Raw genomic sequence first — 19890 nt, 5'->3', positions numbered from 1 at the left:
TATATATGATATGAACGAAGAAAGGGGATGGCGTGGTGCGGGGGGTGGGGGTGGATGAGGTATTTGACATTCTCATGTGGCCTCGTCCAGTCGATAAAACCAGTCAGTTAATTCAGTCGAATAATCCAGTCGAATAAACCAGTCGAATAATTCAGTTGAAAAGTTCAGTCGAATAAACCAGTCGAATACTTCAGTCGAATAATTCAGTCGAATAAACAAGTCGCTCAATATTAAGCAGCGGTGGCAGCGGGCTAAGATGATTAGTAGCAAATCATGCTCGTAGCCATAGCTGAAGGAGCCGGGGCATGGGGTAGGGACCGGGGGGCTTCCCAACTAGTTTCAAGAAATGAAATGGGGTTTTAACGTCCTACTGTTCTGCTTGGAACTGGGCTAATGAAGACGGGCATATACGCCATACACTGTGCTATGAGGGAAATTTTGCCAGGACAGCGGCACTACGGCCTACTCTTATATCGAATTCCATCTGTCAAAGGGATCTTTTACGTCCACGCGAATGTGCACACGGGACCTCGGTTTTTCGTCCCATCCGAACGACTAGACAGCTGTCTTTGTCCGCCTCGAAAAGAATAGAGTCCCTATATATGATATGAAAGAAGAAAGGGGATGGGGTGGGGCGGGGTGGGGGAAGATGAGGTATTTGACATTTTCATGTGGCCTCGTCCAGTCGATAAAATCAGTCAGTTAGTTCAGTCGAATAATCCAGTCGAATAAACCAGTCGAATAATTCAGTCGAAAAGTTCAGTCGAATAAACCAGTCGAATAGTTCAGTCGAATAAACAAGTCGCTCAATATTAAGCAGCGGTGGCAGCGGGCTAAAATAATTAGTAGCAAATCATGCTCGTAGCCATACCCGAAGGAGCCGGGGGCACGGGGTAGGGACCGGGGGGCTTCCAAACTAGTTTCAAGAAATGAAAAGAAATAAAATGGGGGTTTAACGTCCTTCTGTTCTGCTTGGAACTGGGCTAATGAAGACGGACATACGACATACGAGGTCTCGTGTATAAATTGGCGTGGACGTAAAAGATCCCTTGACAGATGGAATTCGATATAAGAGTAGGACGTAGTGCCACTGTCCGGGCAAAATTTCCCTCATAGCACAGTGTATGGCGTCTGCCCGTCTTCATTAGCCCAGTTCCAAGCAGAACAGAAGGACGTTGAACCCCCATTTCATTTCTTTTCATTTCTTGAAACTAGTTGGGAAGCCCCCCGGTCCCTACCCCATGCCCCGGCTCCTTCAGCTATGTCTACGAGCATGATTTGCTACCATATTATCTTAGCCCGCTGCTTAATATTGAGCGACTTGTTTATTCGACTGAATTATTCGACTGAAGTATTCGACTGGTTTATTCGACTGAACTTTTCGACTGAATTATTCGACTGGTTTATTCGACTGGATTATTCGACTGAACTAACTGACTGATTTTATCGACTGGACGAGGCCACATGAAAATGTCAAATACCTCATCCCCCCCCCGCCCCACCCCATCCCCTTTCTTCGTTCATATCATATATAGGGACTCTATTCTTTTCGAGGCGGACAAGGACAGCTGTCTAGTCTTTCGGATGGGACGAAAAACCGAGGTCCCGTGTCTACATTGGAGTGGACGTAAAAGATCCCTTTGACAGATGGAATTCGATATAAGAGTAGGCCGTAGTGCCGCTGTCCGGGCAAAATTTCCCTCATCGCACAGTGTATGGCGTCTGCCCGTCTTCATTAGCCCAGTTCCAAGCAGAACAGAAGGACGTTAAACCCCATTTCATTTCTTTTCATTTCTTGAAACTAGTTGGAAAGCCCCCCGGTCCCTACCCCATGCCCCGGCTCCTTCAGCTATGTCTACGAGCATGATTTGCTACCATATTATCTTAGCCCGCTGCTTAATATTGAGCGACTTGTTTATTCGACTGGATTATTCGACTGAATTATTCGACTGAAGTATTCGACTGGTTTATTCGACTGAACTTTTCGACTGAATTATTCGACTGGTTTATTCGACTGGATTATTCGACTGAACTAACTGACTGATTTTATCGACTGGACGAGGCCACATGAAAATGTCAAATACCTCATCCCCCCCCCACCCCATCCCCTTTCTTCGTTCATATCATATATAGGGACTCTATTCTTTTCGAGGCGGACAAGGACAGCTGTCTAGTCTTTCGGATGGGACGAAAAACCGAGGTCCTGTGTATACATTGGAGTGGACGTAAAAGATCCCTTTGACAGATGGAATTCGATATAAGAGTAGGCCGTAGTGCCGCTGTCCGGGCAAAATTTCCCTCATCGCACAGTGTATGGCGTCTGCCCGTCTTCATTAGCCCAGTTCCAAGCAGAACAGTAGGACGTTAAAACCCCATTTCATTTCTTTTCATTTTTTGAAACTAGTTGGGAAGCCCCCCGGTCCCTACCCCATGCCCCCGGCTCCTTCAGCTATGGCTACGAGCATGATTTGCTACTATATTATCTTAGCCCGCTGCCACCGCTGCTTAATATTGAGCGACTTGTTTATTCGACTGGATTATTCGACTGAACTATTCGACTGAAGTATTCGACTGAACTTTTCGACTGAATTATTCGACTGGTTTATTCGACTGGATTATTCGACTGAACTAACTGACTGATTTTATCGACTGGACGAGGCCACATGAAAATGTCAAATACCTCATCCCCCCCGCCCCACCCCATCCTCTTTCTTCGTTCATATCATATATAGGGACTCTATTCTTTTCGAGGCGGACAAGGACAGCTGTCTAGTCGTTCGGATGGGACGAAAAACCGAGGTCCCGTGTCCACATTCGCATGGACGTAAAAGATCCCTTTGACAGATGGAATTCGATATAAGAGTAGGCCGTAGTGCCGCTGTCCGGGCAAAATTTCCCTCATAGCACAGTGTATGGCGTATGCCCGTCTTCATTAGCCCAGTTCCAAGCAGAACAGTAGGACGTTAAAACTCCATTTCATTTCTTTTAATTTCTTGAAACTAGTTGGGAAGCCCCCCGGTCTCTACCCCATGCCCCGGCTCCTTCAGCTATGTCTAAGAGCATGATTTGCTACCATATCATCTTAGCCCACTGCCACCGCTGCTTAATATTGAGCGACTTGTTTATTCGACTGAATTATTCGACTGAACTATTCGACTGAAGTATTCGACTGAACTATTCGACTGGTTTATTCGACTGAACTTTTCGACTGAATTATTCGACTGGTTTATTCGACTGGATTATTCGACTGAACTAACTGACTGATTTTATCGACTGGACGAGGCCACATGAAAATGTCAAATACCTCACCCCCCCACCCCCGCCCCACCCCATCCCCTTTCTTAGTTCATATCATATATAGGGACTCTATTCTTTTCGAGGCGGACAAGGACAGCTGTCTAGTCGTTCGGATGGGACGAAAAACCGAGGTCCCGTGTGCACATTGGCGTGGACGTAAAAGATCCCTTGACAGATGGAATTCGATATAAGAGTACGCCGTAGTGCCGCTGTCCGGGCAAAATTTCCCTCATCGCACAGTGTATGGCGTATGCCCGTCTTCATTAGCCCAGTTCCAAGCAGAACAGTAGGACGTTAAAACCCCATTTCATTTCTTTTCATTTCTTGAAACTAATTGGGAAGCCCCCCGGTCTCTACCCCATGCCCCGGCTCCTTCAGCTATGTCTAAGAGCATGATTTGCTACCATATCATCTTAGCCCACTGCCACCGCTGCTTAATATTGAGCGACTTGTTTATTCGACTGAATTATTCGACTGAACTATTCGACTGAAGTATTCGACTGAACTATTCGACTGGTTTATTCGACTGAACTTTTCGACTGAATTATTCGACTGGTTTATTCGACTGGATTATTCGACTGAACTAACTGACTGATTTTATCGACTGGACGAGGCCACATGAAAATGTCAAATACCTCATCCCCCCGCCCCACCCCATCCCCTTTCTTCGTTCATATCATATATAGGGACTCTATTCTTTTCGAGGCGGACAAGGACAGCTGTCTAGTCGTTCGGATGGGACGAAAAACCGAGGTCCCGTGTATACATTGGAGTGGACGTAAAAGATCCCTTTGACAGATGGAATTCGATATAAGAGTAGGCCGTAGTGCCGCTGTCCGGGCAAAATTTCCCTCATCGCACAGTGTATGGCGTCTGCCCGTCTTCATTAGCCCAGTTCCAAGCAGAACAGAAGGACGTTAAACCCCATTTCATTTCTTTTCATTTCTTGAAACTAGTTGGGAAGCCCCCCGGTCCCTACCCCATGCCTCCGGCTCCTTCAGCTATGGCTACGAGCACGATTTGCTACTATATTATCTTAGCCCGCTGCCACCGCTGCTTAATATTGAGCGACTTGTTTATTCGACTGAATTATTCGACTGAACTATTCGACTGGTTTATTCGACTGAACTTTTCGACTGGTTTATTCGACTGGATTATTCGACTGAACTAACTGACTGGTTTTATCGACTGGACGAGGCCACATGAAAATATCAAATACCTCATCCCCCCTCCACCCCCGCCCCACCCCATCCCCTTTCTTCGTTTATATCATATATAGGGACTCTATTCTTTTCGAGGCGGACAAGGACAGCTGTCTAGTCTTTCGGATGGGACGAAAAACCGAGGTCCCGTGTATACATTGGAGTGGATGTAAAAGATCCCTTTGACAGATGGAATTCGATATAAGAGTAGGCCGTAGTGCCGCTGTCCGGGCAAAATTTCCCTCATCGCACAGTGTATGGCGTCTGCCCGTCTTCATTAGCCCAGTTCCAAGCAGAACAGTAGGACGTTAAAACCCCATTTCATTTCTTTTCATTTCTTGAAACTAGTTGGGAAGCCCCCCGGTCCCTACCCCATGCCCCCGGCTCCTTCAGCTATGGCTACGAGCATGATTTGCTACTATATTATCTTAGCCCGCTGCCACCGCTGCTTAATATTGAGCGACTTTTTTATTCGACTGAATTATTCGACTGGATTATTCGACTGAATTATTCGACTGAACTATTCGACTGGTTTATTCGACTGAACTTTTCGACTGAATTATTCGACTGGTTTATTCGACTGGATTATTCGACTGAACTAACTGACTGGTTTTATCGACTGGACGAGGCCACATGAAAATGTCAAATACCTCACCCCCCCCCACCCCCGCCCCACCCCATCCCCTTTCTTCGTTCATATCATATATAGGGACTCTATTCTTTTCGAGGCGGACAAGGACAGCTGTCTAGTCGTTCGGATGGGACGAAAAACCGAGGTCCCGTGTCCACATTGACGTGGTCGTAAAAGATCCCTTGACAGATGGAATTCGATATAAGAGTAGGCCGTAGTGCCGCTGTCCGGGCAAAATTTCCCTCATCGCACAGTGTATGGCGTATGCCCGTCTTCATTAGCCCAGTTCCAAGCAGAACAGTAGGACGTTAAAACCCCATTTCATTTCTTTTCATTTCTTGAAACTAGTTGGGAAGCCCCCCGGTCTCTACCCCATGCCCCGGCTCCTTCAGCTATGTCTAAGAGCATGATTTGCTACCATATCATCTTAGCCCACTGCCACCGCTGCTTAATATTGAGCGACTTGTTTATTCGACTGAATTATTCGACTGAACTATTCGACTGGTTTATTCGACTGAACTTTTCGACTGAATTATTCGACTGGTTTATTCGACTGGATTATTCGACTGAACTAACTGACTGATTTTATCGACTGGACGAGGCCACATGATAATGTCAAATACCTCATCCCCATCGCCCCCCTAACCCAACATATCATATATAGGGACTCTATTCTTTTGGAGGTGGACAAGGACAGATGTCTAGTCGTTCGGATGGGACGAAAAACCGAGGTCCCGTGTACACATTGGCGTGCACTTAAAAGATGGGGGGCATATGGGGATGAGGGAAAAAGTCAAGCATGACTTTATTAAGCCGCGGTGGCAATAACTAAGATAACACCTTAAAGTTTTAATTTGAACAATCAAATTTGAACATGAGGGGACGTAAAAAATAAACAAAAACAATGATAAAAGATATTGGAATTAGTGCGTTTTTTCTTTAACTTATACAGATTACAAACGATTCCAAAATTTTAATAAGCCATCGACCGGTTTATTCGACTGACTATTTGTTTTGGACTTAGGGTCGACTCAGTTTCAATGTAAATAAAACGTCTGGATAAACAAAATATGGGACGGCCATTTTTGTAAATGAATAATAAGAAATACAAGTCGGTGTCGAAATCCTAAATATTGCTGGGTGTGAGACATTTTTGTTAGGTTTCTTTTTAGAATTTTGTTTCATACCGTAACCATAAATGTCTGGAGGTACATTACAGGTACGTTATGGGATATTTTAAGTTCAGGAATACTGTTTAGTTTCCTTTTTTCGACCTTCCTGGATTTGTTTTGATATTGGATGATTAAAATAAATAAGTGACAAATGATCACAAGACTCTTGAAAATATAATTCTCTTTTAGCAGCCCAGGGGGGTATTCCAGGGGAGACCAGATCTATTCCTTAACGGAGGTAAACCACTTCGATTAGATGGAAAACAAACTGAATTGAATTGAGTTTATTATCTGGTGTTATTTAAATATTTTTGATTAGCCAGGATATAGACATAGTCTTGTCAGTCTTGTAGCCTATCTGATGGGATTAACCTTTTGTTTTGAAAGATCATGGGTATTTTAAATTCCATGGTAAGATTAAACCCCCTTCTTCTCAGGACAGCAAATTTTAAAGTGACATTTTGATATGCAAAAACTTATTATGTTTTTACCCTCTTTTTTATATGCCTTTAATAATAATATTTCCATAATCTTGTTTATATATGATTACATTGTCGCACTTTGTTAATTGGATGTTAAATTTGTAATAAACAACAACCTTAACCGGATATCATCTTGTTTACCAATGTTTGTTTGATTGTTGGAGCACTCACTGCACTGTGTTATAGTACCTCAACACCCATATATTAATAGAAGTAATATTTTCAATGAAAACAATCCCACTAACATAAGCAAGATATTATATAAAATTCGCTGAAATCACAGATTTTAAGATTTGGACACAACTCATAGATGTCGAATCATTTTAAATATAACCACTGTTAAAAGTTTTTTTTTTTCTGGCATTAATAAATAAGAATACTCCACAGCCATCAACTTCAAGCATCACTTCAAATAAACAGAATTAACTCTGAAGTTATGTTACAGCTAGACTATTATAGTATTATTAAATCGACCACACTCAGATACTGATCGTGTGACTGCCAACATTATAGAGGGTTATTATTTGATCAAGAATATCGGAGATTGTAAGGCACACACTGACAACAACATGTACATCTTATAAATAATTGTCAGGTGTACAATTTATGTGAATAAGAATAATAAAACAACACTTGGAATAAGACTGGGAATTCCTAGTGAAGTGAGCTATTTATAGCACAACAGTAATAACTCATAATAGGTAGAATATACAGGTATAAACAAAATGATGACAAAAATCACTATCACATGATTTACTATGCCATGTATAAAAATAATTCTTGCTCACAAACATGTGATGACATCAAGATCAATTACCTTGGCTACGACTGATCATATAAATGTGGATAAACTCGTCGCTTGCGTTATTAAGTCTTTTGTGAGCACCTTAAAACAAGTTGTGAAAATCTCTTTAGTCGGTCGATTTAAAATGCCAGGAGTACTTGGTGAGCGTATCAATAATAAAGGATATTACTTTGCAGGAGTAGCATTGGTGGTATTGAACTTTTTAATTAGTCTAATGGTCTTTAAAGCATGTATTGGGAAAATATGTTTTTGAAACAAAATTCCAATTTTATCTGTTTTATTGTAATTTTGACTTTTAAAAGTATGTTAAATTTTTTGCAAAGTCGAGGAGAGAACATTTTCCATGTGAGTACTTTTTTACACTTTCAGAAAGCCATTGACCTGGTTACTAAGGCAACCGAAGAAGACAAAAATAAGAATTATGCGGAGGCGTTAAGACTTTATGAACATTCTGTTGAATATTTTCTTCACGCAATCAAATGTAAGTACACTATTAGATTTACAGGTGCATTTAAATCATTTAAAATGTGTAAACTCAACTTAATCTTTCTAGAACACCTGATAACATTTCTCTTTATAAGTTCTTATTGTTAAACATGCATTATTCAAGAGCTAAATTTGCCTATTGCAGGTCTTCTTTAGGTCTTTAATGTAATATGAATTATGAATTAGACATTTATTAACATAACAAGACTCTCGATGCCATCAGATAACTATTTTAGGAGGGGTTGGCCATTCAATGATTTGATTTAAAAATGCCAAAGCGAGGCTAAGACTCTAATAAACTAGTACCACCTGTGGTTACAATAAAAAACAATCAATGCATACATCTTGTCAAAACTACAAACAGTGATAATTTGGCTCAGAATAAAGTAATTCGAATTTTGAATGAAATTTCTAATATTCATTTTAAATTATCTATTTTTGAACTATTATAGCGAGAACTGTTAATTCTTTATTTAATCTCCCATAATGCCCCTTTATTTAAGTCTTTCTGTTGTAGTTTTAATGTTATTCAAGTTTAAATGCCTTTGAAGGTTATCCTTTTAGTCTTCATGTGGGATGGAAAACTGCTGTCTACCCGTGTATTCAAATGTGCACGTAAAAGAACCCTGTACAGTTGGAATTTGATTAAGGTTAGACAGGGATTCATTTAACTGTACACTGCGTATGATGTAGCCCTGTCTTAAATAGCCCAGTTGGTGTGCACAGATTTTTAAAATATTTTACGTAGGGTCGCCTGTGCAACCTCATGGCTTTTCTCCGAGTCCTCCAGTTTCCTCCCACTGCTAAAAAGACCCCTTCTCGAAACGACCTAGTTTGTGTCGAGTGGATGTTGAACCCCATTTCTCTCTCTCACTCTTTCTCTCTCTCTCTAGATTTTTTTTATTGGTTTTTTTTTTTTTTCAGATGAAGCACAAAGTGATAAGGCTAAGGAAAGTATACGAGCCAAGTGTGTGCAGTATTTAGATAGAGCTGAAAAATTGAAGGGTTTTCTAAATAAGGGAGGACCCAAGAAGAAGGTCTTAGATGGGGAGGGAAATTCCTCAAACAAGTAAGTCATTGTGTATTTTTTTGATAGCAAATTTTGGTGTATGGAAATTTTGTCGTGTTCTAATGGTAGAAATGGCCATTTTTATTTTAAAAATTGCTCACCAAGAATTCTCATAAATTCATTACATCTTTGATATTTATTTTGTAGAGATAAAAATGAATCAAGTGATGAAGATTCGGAAAAAGATGCAGAAACAAAGAAATTTCAAAATCAATTATCAGGTAAAATGCGAATATCTGGCGAATAAATTTTAACTGAGGCGTTCTATTCTGATAATAGTCACAGTGTTTCATTTGATTTATCTCACTTTTGCATCAACATTTTGTGAAAATGGAATCCCCAGAATTGCTAAAGAACATGGCCTACACACGTTATTCATGTGAAATTAAATTTACTAAAACCAAAATTAATAAATTGTTACTATGATAATAAAAATTCCTAAAGAGAGATTGAGAAACGTGGTTTAACATCCATGTAACTAGGTCATTTCATATGTAACTTATTGCATATTTTCATTCGACCCTTCTCAAGCACATGTCTACGACTGTAACCACAACAAATGACTCAATGACAGATCTTATGATCTAAATGTTCGATGGTTCAGCCAATAATAAAGAGAGAGCGAGAGAAATGGGGTTTAGCGTCCACTCGACACAAACTAGGTCATTTCGGGACTAACATATGGTTCAATTTTATTTCAATAATTAGCTTACACGTAGGTGTCTTTAGCAGTGGGAGGAAACCGGAGGACCCGGAGAAAACCCACGAGGTTGGACAGGTGACCCTACTCCTTGTCACGTACAACCGGGGAATCGAAACCCCGCCAGTTGACTCAATGACAGACCGTATGATACAGCGTGCATGTGCTAACCATTTGGCCATCCAACCCCCCCAGCCAATAATAACACTACCCAATTAATTTCAATAATTTGCATGAATAAGACTATTGAGAAAATATCTTGTAGTTCAAAATGGACATACATGTATATTGTATTCTGATTGAAATGTGGCGTCGAATGAGCATGGCAGTCTTCTATATTTCATGGGGCGACTTGGTACTAAATAATGGCTCACCAGTAGAGCTGGGCAATATCTCTGGAAACAGATATCGCAATATTTTTAGACGCCCACATTTTCATGTTGATGTATTATGCCGTCACAATTATCTAACTTAGAAAACTGTTCAAATATATCAACGTAATACCGGTTAAATTTGAATTTTGTCAAAATTGGACCAAAACTGACAGACAAAATGGGCGCCCCTCTACGCAAATAGTGTAAACATCTGGTATATCAAGGTTGTGAACCCTCTTGAGGTCACAATTTTGATCTAATTTCGATAAAATTTGAAATGCATGTTTATAACTCAAAGATCTTGGTTGATTTCGATATGTTAATACATCACCGTTACACACTAAGATCTTGGTTCCTTTTGATAATCGCGCATATCCGAACAAAACTTCCTGGATTAGGTCAAAATTTTTATCCGATTTTGGTGAAACTTGAAGTTCCTTTCGATATTCACGCATATCGGACCATATCTTCCTGGATTATGGCTCCAGATCGTACAAAAAATCACATTATTTTTTTAGCTCGTTCTCTGTCCATCTCTTGCAAAATGTTGGTCTATCTTGCATGTCAACTGCTTGTTTGAAAATAGCGATATAATCACTATATTTTATAAAATGTCAATAATTTCTCTTTATCAATTTTTAAATGTAAAAAAAAAACATGCGTAAAAAGTTGGATATACCTCCGAAGTATTTATTGGACACTTTCTAGTCAATATTATGAAAAGTTTTTAACATAAATAAGCCTACATTACCGAATTTACAAACAAAATTTAATGAGTTGGTTCAAACACAAATCTATCTAGAGCCATGAAGACTTGCAAAAAATATTGGTCTATGTTGTTTACTACAGTTTTAATTTCCAGAATATTAATTATGATATTTTATTTCAATTAAGAATATTTACATGAAGGAGGCACAAAAAACATAAAAAACAAGCTGGTGTTCTTTCAGCTGTGCATGTTTTTTAGAACTATGGGTACAATTAATTGAATGCTATTCAATTGCCCTAGCACACTCGTTTTTTCTCATTCAGACACATACCTTCTTGAAAATCCATTATGACATGCAAAAATTCTAAATAATACTATAAAACGTAAGTACTATGTCAAAAAGTGTCCATTGATTTAGTAAAATACTATTTTCTGGATCACGGACTGCCACAACACATCCGGCGCTGAATGATAATCAGTCTACCGGAACTCTCAATGTAGTTGGCATTATTTATATTTCTGCTTTATTGAAATTTAATTCCATCTGAAAATCAATGATTCCTTTGGAAAATCAAAGCATCTGTATAAACAATCCGCCAAGAAATTGAATAAAAGCAGGGATAAGTCTAACAGTATTGTCGGGTGGAAAAGTGAGTGAGAAGTCACATGACGTAACAAAGACGGTATTTTTGACAGTTTTTATTTCCGTGACGGTTTTATATGGAAAAACCGAAATATCGCCCAGCTCTACCGACCAGTGGCAAAAAATTCTTCATTTGAAAACTTTATTCCAGCAAGTGAAAGTTAAACCTGAATAATATTGTTTCTTTAAATTTGAACAGGAGCTATTGTGATAGAGAAACCTAATGTTAGCTGGGATGATGTCGCTGGTCTAGAGGGAGCTAAAGAAGCTTTAAAGGAGGCTGTCATACTGCCTGTTAAATTCCCTCATCTATTTACAGGTAAATTACATTAAACTTTAAAGCAGACCTCCCATTTTGGTTATTATTTGTCCAATTTATGGCCTTTTTTAAAAATTGTCACATTTCTGGGAAAAGTGGTATCGTGCCATTTTATCCACTTACCTCTGGGTCCATCCGCAGGGTTTTCATGCATTCAAATTATCTGCCCTTGATTGTAGCTTGATTCTGAGAAACGATCAATAAAATGAGAGTTACTTCCCTTCGCCCACTGGATTGGTCGCTAAAATTAGCAGATAATTTGACTTATGTGTCTCCGCTGTGGATGAACCCAGAGGTAAGTGGAGTAGAATGGAAAGATACCACTGGGGATACATAGAATGTGGTAGAACACAAGGGCTCAGTTCAGCCATTTTGTCAGTCTTGACTGACTGGCTGAAGAACTTACCTATCATTCTATTTACTTGTCATAAACATAGGAGTTAACGTTATCAAGGAACCAGAATGATTTTATTTCTCTTTACTTAAAATAAATACACGAAATGCTGTATACAAACTTCATCAACATTTTTTTATAAAGGGATGATCCTTCACAGAATTGCTTAACTTTTATCTAATCGACTGGTGTTTATATTTTTGATACCAAAACAGTCCAGTACAAGATTCTTTTATTTATTAACTATGATTGCTAGACTCCAGAAATAATCTGTAAAATGATGACTATTAAGGAATTTATTTCATCTGATAACATTTTATTTTTCAGGAAAAAGGAAGCCATGGAGAGGAATTCTTTTATTTGGTGTAAGTTGTATTTATGCACTTTATACTTGAATACTAAACTTGTGCTGTCTGAGAATGGACACTAAGCTAGTTGACCGACATTTTAAGTCCTAAATCAATGATTTTAGTTGAAAATACTAAGTATATGTCTAGAATTTTGAGAAATATATATTCTTCTTTCATTTAATAAAATTGAAAAGGTTTAATTAGTCTTTGTGTGTAACACTTAACTGATGTGAACCAGAGTAGGACCGCATTACAAAACAGTATACTAATTGTTGGATATGGCTTCCATTTATGTCAGAGATCTATTCTCTAGAATACAGTAGATAGTTCTCTGTGTGCAGAATGTTTATTATTGAATACTTTATGTATACAAACAGTAGTGATACTATTTCAATTACCATCTTTTTTGTTGATTTTGGTTGTAGGTGACAAGGAGTAGGGTTTCCTGTCCAACCTCGTGGGTTTTCTCCAGGTCCTCTGGTATCCTCCCACTGCTAAAAACCACTATGCGCAAGCGAATTATTGAAATAAAATTGTACCATATGTTAGTCCTGAAGTGACCAGGTAGTGTCGAGTGGACGATAAACCCTATTTCTCTCTCTCTCTTTCTTTTGATTTTTTTTATTATAGTTTATTTGTTTATTTGTGAGAAACAAGAGGTGGGCCTTTGTTTATGGAAAGTTGATGCACCTGTTGTCAATATAGCTTATTACCATAGTGTTTGTTTTATCATATCTTATTCTCAAAGGGATCAGAATTCTGTTCCAGTCCTGTTCTATTGATGAAATTTGATTATGTTTAATGTGTATGAATATTTTCTGTTTTATAGCCCCCAGGTACTGGTAAATCATATCTAGCTAAAGCAGTCGCAACAGAAGCCAACAATTCTACATTTATATCTGTTTCATCATCCGATTTGGTCTCAAAATGGCTGGGAGAGAGTGAAAAGTAAGTTTTGTCTATTTTACTATAAGGTATAATATAATAAGGTATATTTTCATCACCCCTCTCCTCCAGTCTTCTGTCAGTTAATCTGTCCGAAAAATTTTCCCTCATCGCACACTGTATGGTGTATACCCGTCTTCATTAGCCCAGTCGGAGAAGAGCAGTAGGACGTTAAACCCCATTTCATTTCAGTTTTGTATTACATTGTACTCATGTTTTAAAGTTCATGTACAAGATGCCATTGTTATTACTCAAGGCCTGCCTATATCAAACTTCTCTTCCCAATGATGATTTAAAGAACATTATAATTAACTATAGAACAAATGATTAGCTTGATAACATTTAGTGAACTCTCTTCGAAACGTTGCCCACATATATTACTAGCTGTTTTCCATTTATAGGTTACTACTCTATCCAGTTACTAAATGCCTCTAATAGATTAAATGTATACCAATCTGATTAAAATACAGATCTATATTTCATTTCGTTTTTTTATGCTTTCGATGGCCTACAATACACGGAGCGGCTTTTGACCCTGTGACGTCAGACATTGATTAATCAATCAACGTTGACGTTTCTAGTGGTTTACCCACAGTTCCGTGCATGGCACGCAAGAACTCACTGTAACAGACCATTTCATTGGCTAATCCCTCACTTCAACCAAAACGCCTGTTGTATAACAACTATTCCAGATCCTAGTGTAGTAAAAACAAGTAAAACAAAATATTGAACTATAAAAATGAAATGAAATAGGTTCTGTGTTTTAATCAGATTGAATATATACCATTATCATCTTACGATGACTTATTATTTATCTTTATTTTTCAGATTAGTTAAAAATTTATTTTCTCTGGCTAGAGACCAGAAACCTAGTATCATATTTGTTGATGAAGTTGATGCTTTATGTGGTTCAAGAAGTGAAAATGAATCAGAGTCTGCCAGAAGAATAAAAACTGAGTTTTTGGTACAGATGCAAGGTGTAGGAAATGATAATGATGGTATATTGGTTCTAGCTGCTACAAATATACCCTGGGTTTTAGATTCTGCTATAAGAAGAAGGTAAAGCTAGTTTCCCACTGTCGTGGGATACATTACGATAGTATTGTCCCTATTGATTCCACGATCTGGTACGTGCAGATACGTTCGGATACGTTTTGATATAATCAATTGCTACGACTGACCTCACCTTGATTACTCCACGATTAAAACCACAATTTCAATCGTAGCAGGAATCATGATAGTGGGAATCTAGTATAAAAGAAGTAAAATGAAATGGGTTTAATGTTTTACTTTTCCAGTCCAACTTGCCTTTTTGAAAACAGGTACTCGTCATACAGTTGGTACATGTATGTGGGAAATTTTGCTCATACAGCAGGGTTATCAGGAGAATCTTCAGGGTTTTTCAAGCCTGGTTCTCTCTTGTCAGGGATGCTTGTTTTTGAGGGCTGACAAAGAAAGTATAATTAGTTGTGCTGATAGAACAAGAAATACGTGATGCACCTGTGTGGACACTGGCGTGTGCTTAACAGCCACCTTGACAGTTGAAGACTACGATTAGGCAAAAACACAGCTGACACTGCAAAATTTTCCCCCACACATCGCAGACATAACCATGACAATATCCATTTTAGTCTCAAATCCCATTTTATTTTATTCTGTCTGCAGCACCATGTCAGCTCAGTAAGTAAGGTGCTGGCTTATTAACTAGATGGTCCTTGATTCAATCTCAGTGTTGGCCGAGAAAGCTCCTCATGTTTTCAGCATGGCTTCCCATTGTCAGTGGGGGTTGGATGACCTAATAGTTATTACCTGCGCGCTGTATCATAAGGTCTGTCATTTAGTCAACTGGCGTGGTTTCGATTCGTCGGTTATTCATAACTAAAGAGTAGAGTCGTCTGTCCAACCTCGTGGGTTTTCTCCGGGTCCTCCGGTTTCCTCCCACTGCTAAAGACCCCAATGCGCAAGCGAATTATTGAAATAAAATTGAACCATGTGTTAGTCCCGAAATGACCCAGTTGAGTGGATGTTAATCCCCATCTCTCTCTCTCTCTCTCTCTCTCTCTCTCTCTCTCTCCCCTTGTCAGTGATGCAGGATAAAGGGCCTTGTAAGGAACGGTGTCTTGAGTCATTTGAACGGCACGACAAACGCAATCGCTTGTTAGTGTGCATGTTACATAACCTTTGATATTTGGAATTTGAATATTTGTGTTACTTTAAACTAAGTTCTTATAATTGAATTTGAATTTTCAGATTTGAAAAGAGAATCTATATACCTCTTCCTGAAGCACCTGCTAGAACAGAAATGTTTAAACTTCACATGGGGTCTACACCACACAATTTAAGTGATGAAGATTTCAGACAATTAGGACTGAGAACAGATGGGTAAGAATCATCTTTACTAATGGATTATATCTATACTAATATTCGTTTGTTTGTTTGTTTGTCTGTTCAGGGTTGGCGGCTACACTAGGGTTGTCCTGAGTCTGAAATTTGGTGGCGATCGACTACCACTTCCTGCTTCAGAGTTATGCCACATCCGGTTCATGACTATACCCATGCTATGTCGGGTCAACCACTAGTATATGATATTTACATTTTGACAAGAAGAAGAGTAGCTGAGGTTGGACAGGCCAATAGATCCGGGTATCTGCTGGATCAAACAATGATGCCAGCGGAGAGAGTAAACATGAATAATAAATATAAAAATCCATGCTTAACAGTAGTACGGGCCAATTTTAAGTAGAAGTGAGAGGTGGTTTATCCATCATAACGTTTCAGGTGATACAGAAATGAAATGAAATGGGGTTTAACGTCCTACTGTTTTGCTCCGAACTGGGCTAATGAAGACGGACAGGTGATACAACCCTTTCTCAAATGGAAACTACATTCTACATTATCTTGTGAAGTCATCTGATCTGCAGAACTGTAGGCTATGAATAGCTAGAACATCATTCTAAAGTAGCAGAGTTGTACAATTAAAGAGCGAATTTTGCCAATAATATAAAATAATGAAATATGGGGAGCAATTTTCGACTGATGGATGCTGGATAAAATAAGCTGTCCTCGATTTAGTTGTTTGATGGCGCTCAATCTTGCTCAAGGGCCTCAATAAACAGTGACTTTATATTATTTTTTTTTTGTAGTTTTTCTGGAGCTGATATAAGTATTGTTGTAAGAGATGCGTTAATGCAACCTGTACGTAAGGTTCAAACTGCTACACATTTTAGAAAGGTGAGATTCAATTTTTTTTTGGGACCAACTACAAATTGAGTGGGTTGTTATCATCAATCCCAAGGCTCGTTCAGTTGGTCAGTGTGTGACTGTAAATTGATTACATGACAGTTTAGTAGTCAGTAAAATACAAATGTCCTGCAAATTGTAAACAAACACTACACAAAGTATGAATAGGGTAAATGTGTGATGTACATAAAATTAGCAGGGTGCAGCACCCTTCTTTCCTGATGTAGGTAAACCTCTGTTAACACATTGATTAAACATACATTATGCAAGAGCTAAATCTGCCTATTGCAGGTCTTTCTTTAGGCCTGAAATGTTTTCTAAATTATTAATTAGACATTAATTAACTTATCCAGACCATAATCAACTCTCCATGTCATCGCTAGCCTGTGATGTTTATTGGATTAGGTTCCGATTTGCTATTTGACTTCCATTCATGATTTAATCACGAAATGGATAATCAAGACTATGTTTTTAATGATGATCGAGGCTAGGACGAAAATTCAATCGTTAAAATCTTGGTTCAGAGTGGATCAATTTGACTGAAATTTCCAGCATATTCCCTTTACATTATCTAATTTTTAACTATTATAGTGAGAACTGCCAGCTTTTTGTCTGATCTCCCATAATGTATCTTTAAGAATAATGCAATCCATTTGTGTCTCCATATTACATTGAAGCACTACAAGGCTTAGGATTTTTTCACAGCTTAAGTTTAATTTTTGTCTGATATTTTAGGTGAGGGGTCCATCTCGTAGTGATCCAAATACAATAGTAGATGACCTATTGACCCCGTGTTCACCAGGTGCTCCAGGTGCTATAGAAATGAGTTGGATACATGTCGATGGGGATAAATTATTAGAACCCATTGTTGGCATGGTAAGTATATAACTGTAGCTGCTGTATTGTACCATTAAATTCAAAACCTAGTCAACCGCTATCTCTACTGTATGGAGCCACAGTGGTTCAGTGAGTTTTCTGGTTAGCTTCTGGTGTTGGCTGAGAGTGTACCTCTGTATTTTCTGGCTTTAATTGACCATGTCAGTTGTGTAGGCCTGAGGACCTGGAAGGGAACAGCGTTTAATTGTGGTCAGAGCAAAATTTCCCTCATAACATGCTGTATAGCGTATGCTCATGTTAATTAGTCTAGTTGGTGCAGAAAAGTACGATATTAAACCTGTTTAATTAACTTTGAATCTCATCTCCATTTATCAAATTATATTTTTATTTTATTCTTTATAGAGTGATATTTTGTTATCGTTAACAACATCAAAACCAACAGTTAATCAAGACGATTTAGAGAAGCTGAAAAAATTCACAACAGATTTTGGACAAGAAGGATGAATAGACTATATTTATATATTACATGTATATGTATATAGAATTTTATCATATTGTATTTAAAATATCTAAGTTGACTACTCCATTGATTGAATGGGTTGCTCCCCCTTTCTTTCTTTTGTACACTCATTTGTGTGTGTATGTCGACTTACAATTCAGAACCATAAACTATTGTAATGAATTATATATATCACATTGTTTCTTATTGCTTTCTACTTTGTAAATCATTTTAAAATGTCAAAACTGCTCCATCCTTTACGGTACTCTGTTAGTCAACTGCCCAGCTTTGTAGGTCTTTCTCCTGGTTCACTTGTTAAGCCTGAATGGATTGCTGAGATGCAGAGTCAAATCTAGTGATGGAGTTGTAATTACCCACTTTCAGATGTTAATTTACTTTTTCTGTGCATAAGATTATATGCAATAGTTGACCTAACAATCCCTAAAGGAATATATCTTTAAATCTTATAAATATGAATAATCAAATGTTTATAGTAATTCATAATGCATGGTTTTCTGCATTATGTATGATTATCATTATAATCCTGGTTGTCCTGTTTTATCCCATTATATTAAACTCTAATGGTCTCATATTCAAGATGGTGGTTGACAAATCTGCAAGGATTTGCCATTAGCCAATCATTTTACCTATAGCCCAATGAGGTCAGAGTAAACGTTAAATGTGGAGACCATACACAATATTACCAGCCAAATATAGAAAACGATGACTATATATACTATAAAGATTAAAACTGCATACAAATGAATGCAAGAAAAAGTTTGAACATGTAGTATATATAGTGCTTTGGTGAATTGGTCATCTTAAAATAAATGAATATAAATTAATGCATAAGTAAACTAGAAATATGTTTGAACAGTTAAAGTGACAATTCCTATTTCGGTATAGTCTGAAATGGGTTCTTAGTCGTACTGTTCTACTCCGACTGGGCTAATGAAGACAGTATAGAGTGCTAATGTTGCTCATAATAAATGTCTTCATTAGGCAGGAGGTGTACAAAATACAGAAAGATGTAAATAAGGTTATTTGTATGAAAATACATTTAATTATTATTATTATTATTATGAATGATTTGTTAAATGTTGTAATCCAACAAATTGCAGTCTTCATTTTGTGCTTATATTATGATGAATACTTTTGTACATATTATTAATAAATTACTAGTAATGTAAAATTTGGTCTTATTTTTTGTTCCATCCTAACAACTAGATGCCGTTCCTTGCCAGGCCCAACATCCTTGCTGACTGACAAGGGGAAACCATGCAGAAATATCCTGAGGAACTGTCTGGTTAGCAAACTAGTGCCTTGCTCCCCACATTGAAGGATAGATTGAAGTCCTATATTGTTTACACAGTAAAATTATCATACTTCCAAGAGACAATCACACATAATGTACAAGACAGATCAAAGCTGTTTTGATGGACTGTTATCATACACAGGACACAGTATGCTTTCACAAACACTTAATACCACTTATCATTTAAGGTGTTCACATAACTAACAAATTTTGTAACCACCCAAAGGCCAACTGATGATATTTGACAGTTGACACAGATATATGGATTCCAAATATTTATTTTGCATATTTTCAAATTTTAGTGAACAAGGGACCTTTAAATTTGATAAAGCGTACATTTGAACATAAATTTGAACCGATGGTGTCATGTACAGGTATTTATTTGATTATTTATAACTTGATCAACACATGTAGATTATCT

At 38.0% G+C, this 19890-nt stretch overlaps 1 protein-coding gene across 2 annotated transcripts; it reads left to right on the top strand.

Annotated features, from left to right (window-relative positions):
* Nucleotides 1-6197: 6197 nt before the first annotated feature.
* Nucleotides 6198-19339, top strand: LOC126816406 (vacuolar protein sorting-associated protein 4B). 2 transcript variants are annotated; one of them, XM_050542895.2, is made up of 12 exons: nt 6198-6349; nt 7959-8070; nt 9000-9144; nt 9292-9365; nt 11770-11889; nt 12611-12648; nt 13463-13581; nt 14407-14637; nt 15829-15960; nt 16722-16809; nt 17554-17694; nt 18058-19339. In XM_050542895.2, the coding sequence occupies exons 1-12, from the start codon at nt 6329-6331 to the stop codon at nt 18157-18159; spliced, it is 1323 nt and encodes a 440-aa protein (XP_050398852.1). In that variant the 5' UTR covers nt 6198-6328; the 3' UTR covers nt 18160-19339. The 2 variants fall into 2 exon arrangements, with proteins under 2 accessions (XP_050398852.1, XP_050398851.1); XM_050542894.2 differs by lacking the exon at nt 6198-6349 and adding an exon at nt 7662-7779.
* Nucleotides 19340-19890: the final 551 nt, after the last annotated feature.

This window comes from Patella vulgata, chromosome 3 (genome assembly GCF_932274485.2).
Source record: "Patella vulgata chromosome 3, xgPatVulg1.2, whole genome shotgun sequence".
In the NCBI taxonomy this organism is placed as follows: domain Eukaryota; kingdom Metazoa; phylum Mollusca; class Gastropoda; family Patellidae; genus Patella; species Patella vulgata.
The sequence above is the reverse complement of the archived record's forward strand: the minus strand, read 5'-3'. Positions and strand labels throughout refer to the sequence as shown.